General features: G+C 39.3%; 1 protein-coding gene across 1 annotated transcript; it reads right to left on the bottom strand.

The window, feature by feature from the left end:
* LOC108663613 lies at positions 1,384 to 2,910 on the bottom strand. Its single transcript, XM_018128828.1, has 2 exons — positions 1,864 to 2,910; positions 1,384 to 1,752 (listed from the first exon to the last, which is right to left on the bottom strand). The coding sequence occupies exons 1-2, from the start codon at positions 2,908 to 2,910 to the stop codon at positions 1,384 to 1,386; spliced, it is 1,416 nt and encodes a 471-aa protein (XP_017984317.1).

Here is a 3,416-nt window from a genome sequence, read left to right as displayed (position 1 = left end):
GAACAAAGCTACCATTGCCCTTTGGTAGGTGGCACCCGCATTCTTCAATCCAAATGGCATTACTTTGTAACAAAACGTTCCCCACATGGTTACGAACGTTGTTTTTTCCATATCTTCGAGTGTCATCTTAATCTGATTGTACCTAGAAAAACCATCCATAAATGAGAATAAAGCATGCTTTGCTATGTTATCCATAAGAGTATCAATATATGGCAAAGGGAAGCTATCCTTCACACTCGCTCTGTTTAAACCCCTGTAATCAACGCACATTCGAACTTTTCCATCCTTCTTAGGAATTGGAACTATATTAGCCACCCATTCAGGATACTTGGCCACCTCCAAGAATCCAGCATCAAATTACTTTTTTACTTCTTCTTTAATCTTCAGCAACATTTCTAGCTTCATCATTCTCAACTTCTATTTAATAGGCTTGCAATCCGGTCTCAAAGGTAACTTGTGGACAACAATATCAGTATTAAGACCTGACATGTCCTGATATGACCAAGCAAACACATTCACATATTCATGGAGCAGTTCTTTTAGTTTTTACCGTTCATTAGATGACAGCGAGGTGCCAATCTTAACCTCTTTATTTTTTTCCCCATTTTCGAGGTTAATCATTTCTGTGAGTTCTTGATGAGGTAAAATCTCTCTTTCCTCTTGTTCCAACATTCTCGACAAATCAGGGGGTAAGCCATAGTCATCCACCTCCTCTTCATTTTTCAATTCATCAACGTTTGGAATTATCTCGAAATCGAAATTCAAATTGTTTTCTAGGTTATCCTCATGTTGATTATTTAAATACCTGCAAATAGGTAAAATCGAACACGTGTGTAGGCAAGCATTTATAATAAAAAAGAAATATGCGAAAAGGTTAATGAATTATGAAACACATCATGCTTTGTCATTTATTTAAATGATTAAGGCAATAGAAAACCCTACTTAAACAAGAAATTACTCCTAACGCCCTTGGGCATAGGCATTTAGGTAAAATCGTTCATTACATTTCTAAAGACTTAAAGATGATGGGCAATGTCGTGGTTGTCCAATTGGTTAACTCCTCTCTTGGCAATACTAGATACACCACAGGGACCTTCTCGTTAGGTTCTTCATCTTTGATCATATGGATTGATAGCTCACCAAACATTCGTAGAACCTGATTGACCTCATTCGATACCTTGGTATGAATGTACCCCACGGATCGAAAGGTTTCATACAAGAAGGAAATTATCTTTTTCCTAAATTCTTCCTCTTTTCCCTCAAGCTGAACCATCCTCTTAACCTTCTTTTACGCTGCCAATATCTTTCTCTCATCTTTGGTAGGTTTGTACCCTAAACCAAACCTTCTTCATTCTTGATTGGAGTCAAAAGATGGCTAATTCCTTATAAATTCTTTCCTAGCCCTAAACCGACACTGCATCCTTTACCCACTGTCTGCTTAACCCCCATTTTAGTTGCTACTAACAAATGAAGAGTCGATATCACTTCTCTTTCCCCCACATAAGTAGCATTAACAAATTCAAAAGATTTGAAAGAGCATTCTGGGACTTCTTCTGCTGCCTCTACATAGGGAGCAGATGATGGTTGAATAGCCAATATGTCTTCCTCCGCAGATACACTTATCAGTTGGCCCTCAACTATGAATTTAACTTTTTGATGAAGAGAAGATGGTATGGCTCCCACCATATGAATCCATGGATGCCCTAATAAGCAATTGTAAGACGGGGCAATGTCCATGACTTGAAATTGGACCTAAAAAATGCAAAGGCCAATTTTTATCGATAGTTCAATGTCCCCTACCACCTCTTTTGTGGTCCCGTCGAAGGCCCTTACAACCATGTGGCTGATTCTCATATAAGATACATCTATTGGCAACTTGGTCAAGGTAGAGCGAGGCAAGACATATAAAGCTGAGCCATTGTTGACCAAAACCCTAGGTACGGCATGGTCCTTGCATTTGATGGTAATGTGCAGAGCTTTGTTACTTCCTCGACCACCCGATGGAATTTCTTCATCATTAAAGGCAATGAAGTTCCCCACTGTAATGTTTCCCACGATATGGTCCAACTTTTTCACTGATATATCTTGTGCCACATAAGCTTGATTCAAGACTTTAAGCAGCGCATTCTTGTGTGCTTTCGAATTCAAAAGCAAGGACAACAGTGAGATGCAAGCAGGCATTCTAGTTAATTGTTCTACCACACTGTACTCACTATGTTTGATAAACTTGAGAAATTCACCCGCTTCTTTCTCGGTAACAAGTCTTTTGACCTCATTGTTCGGAGCAACTACAGATTTGACAACTTGATCCTTGGAAAAGGTATTTGCTTCCTTCAGGCCTCCTTCTCCCTGTGTGGGTTTCCCTTTTTCAACTCTTTCTGCTATTTTAAGGGAATAACATCTCCCACTTCGCGTTATACCCCCCACACCAGTTAGATCTTCAAAAAATGCTTGAGGGGCGGATGAAGTTGTGCCTAAAATATTACACTCGTAATTCCATGGGACAACCTTATCACTTTTGTAAGGGAACGGGTTGGGGACTTCGATGGTGATACCACTTCCGATCATAGTAGAGGGCATATTATTCATCGGACTCCTTGTTTCTTCATAAAAAATGGTGAGAGGTTTAGGTTTACCCATACTCACCGAATTTGATGCCACGACAGTTGGGGACTCTTCATTTATGGTTCCAACCAAATCCTCTTCACCTACTTCATAAAACTCGATTTTTGACAAATCCATCAACTCTTGTAACTTACGAAGAAAGTCGTTACAATTTTGAATGGAATGTCCAACAACCCCCATATAGAATTTGCAAGAATAGGTGAAATCATGCCCTACTTCTTTTATGTCTATCGGTTCTGGAGTGATGGCATTTATTTTGGACAACACCTCAAACACTCTATCCATTGGCGTTTGAATCTCGTTGACATTCCTTTTCACCCTTCGAATCATCCTTTCATGTATTGTGTTCACTATCGAACCTCTATGGTTAGGCAAGGGATTCCCATCAACATTTGAATTATCCTTTTTAGCAAAATTTAAAAGTCCTACCTTAATAAGCACTTGGACCTTATGTTTTAATGCAGTACAATTCTCTGTGGAGTGTCCTTGAATTCCAAAATGGTAATCACAATGCGCATTCAGGTCATACCATTTTAGAAAAGGAGGTCAGAGTAGTTCTAAAGGGGTTCAAGCAATGAGTCGATTTTTTATGAGTTGTGGCAACAATGTAGTGTAAGGGACTGGAATAGGATCAAACTTAGGTTTTTCTAGGGTAGTTTTAGGTCCTCTTTGACCATTACCAGAATTATTGTTTGAAGCTACCGGTTTTAGTGGTCGAGCTTGTGGGAGAACATTGGTCTAAAACGTTGGTTGTGGGGCAAGTTGGTACACATATGGGTTTTGTGCAATAT

The sequence above is a fragment of the Theobroma cacao genome, chromosome 10, assembly GCF_000208745.1.
Source record: "Theobroma cacao cultivar B97-61/B2 chromosome 10, Criollo_cocoa_genome_V2, whole genome shotgun sequence".
NCBI classification, from domain to species: Eukaryota; Viridiplantae; Streptophyta; class Magnoliopsida; order Malvales; family Malvaceae; genus Theobroma; species Theobroma cacao.
Note: the sequence above shows the minus strand (reverse complement) of the source record. Positions and strands in the feature narration are given on the sequence as shown.